The sequence below is a fragment of the Myotis brandtii genome, unplaced genomic scaffold (genome assembly GCF_000412655.1).
Source record: "Myotis brandtii unplaced genomic scaffold, ASM41265v1 scaffold410, whole genome shotgun sequence".
Lineage (NCBI taxonomy): Eukaryota > Metazoa > Chordata > Mammalia > Chiroptera > Vespertilionidae > Myotis > Myotis brandtii.
In genome coordinates, this window is record NW_005365764.1 from 1,080,416 (window position 1) to 1,080,705 (window position 290).

General features: G+C 56.9%; 1 protein-coding gene across 3 annotated transcripts in view; it reads left to right on the forward strand.

The window, feature by feature from the left end:
* The first annotated feature begins 171 nt into the window (after nt 1-171).
* PEX14 (peroxisomal biogenesis factor 14) overlaps nt 172-290 on the forward strand; it is a 135,623-nt gene continuing 135,504 nt past the window's right edge. For 2 of the 3 annotated variants that reach the window (XM_005873423.2, XM_005873424.2), the window contains exon 1: nt 175-279. In XM_005873423.2, the coding sequence (XP_005873485.1) occupies nt 244-279 (36 nt within the window). In that variant the 5' untranslated portion in view covers nt 175-243. Of the gene's footprint in view, nt 280-290 lie in introns of all 3 variants that reach the window. The other variant, XM_014545481.1, reaches the window with a different exon arrangement.

A 290-nucleotide genomic window follows, 5' to 3' on the forward strand; every position in this document is an offset into this window, starting at 1 on the left:
ACGTATATATGTATATATATATGTATATATGAGTGCAAAAAGGACAGACCTCGGATCTTCCTGGAAAGCAGAGACCTGATGAAAATTGTGCGAGGTGATTCGACGTGGGAGTTCCCCCGCCTCCCCGGGTGGCCTCCATCGATAAGTTCGGTTCGGCTACTTTAGTCTGGGCGGGAGAGCGAGAGCGAGGGCGCCTGGGAGAAGCCTCGCCCCGCGGCGATCGATTAGTCAGGCCTCGGAAAGATGGCGTCCTCGGAGCAGGCAGAGCAGCCGAGCCAGGTGAGGGGAGC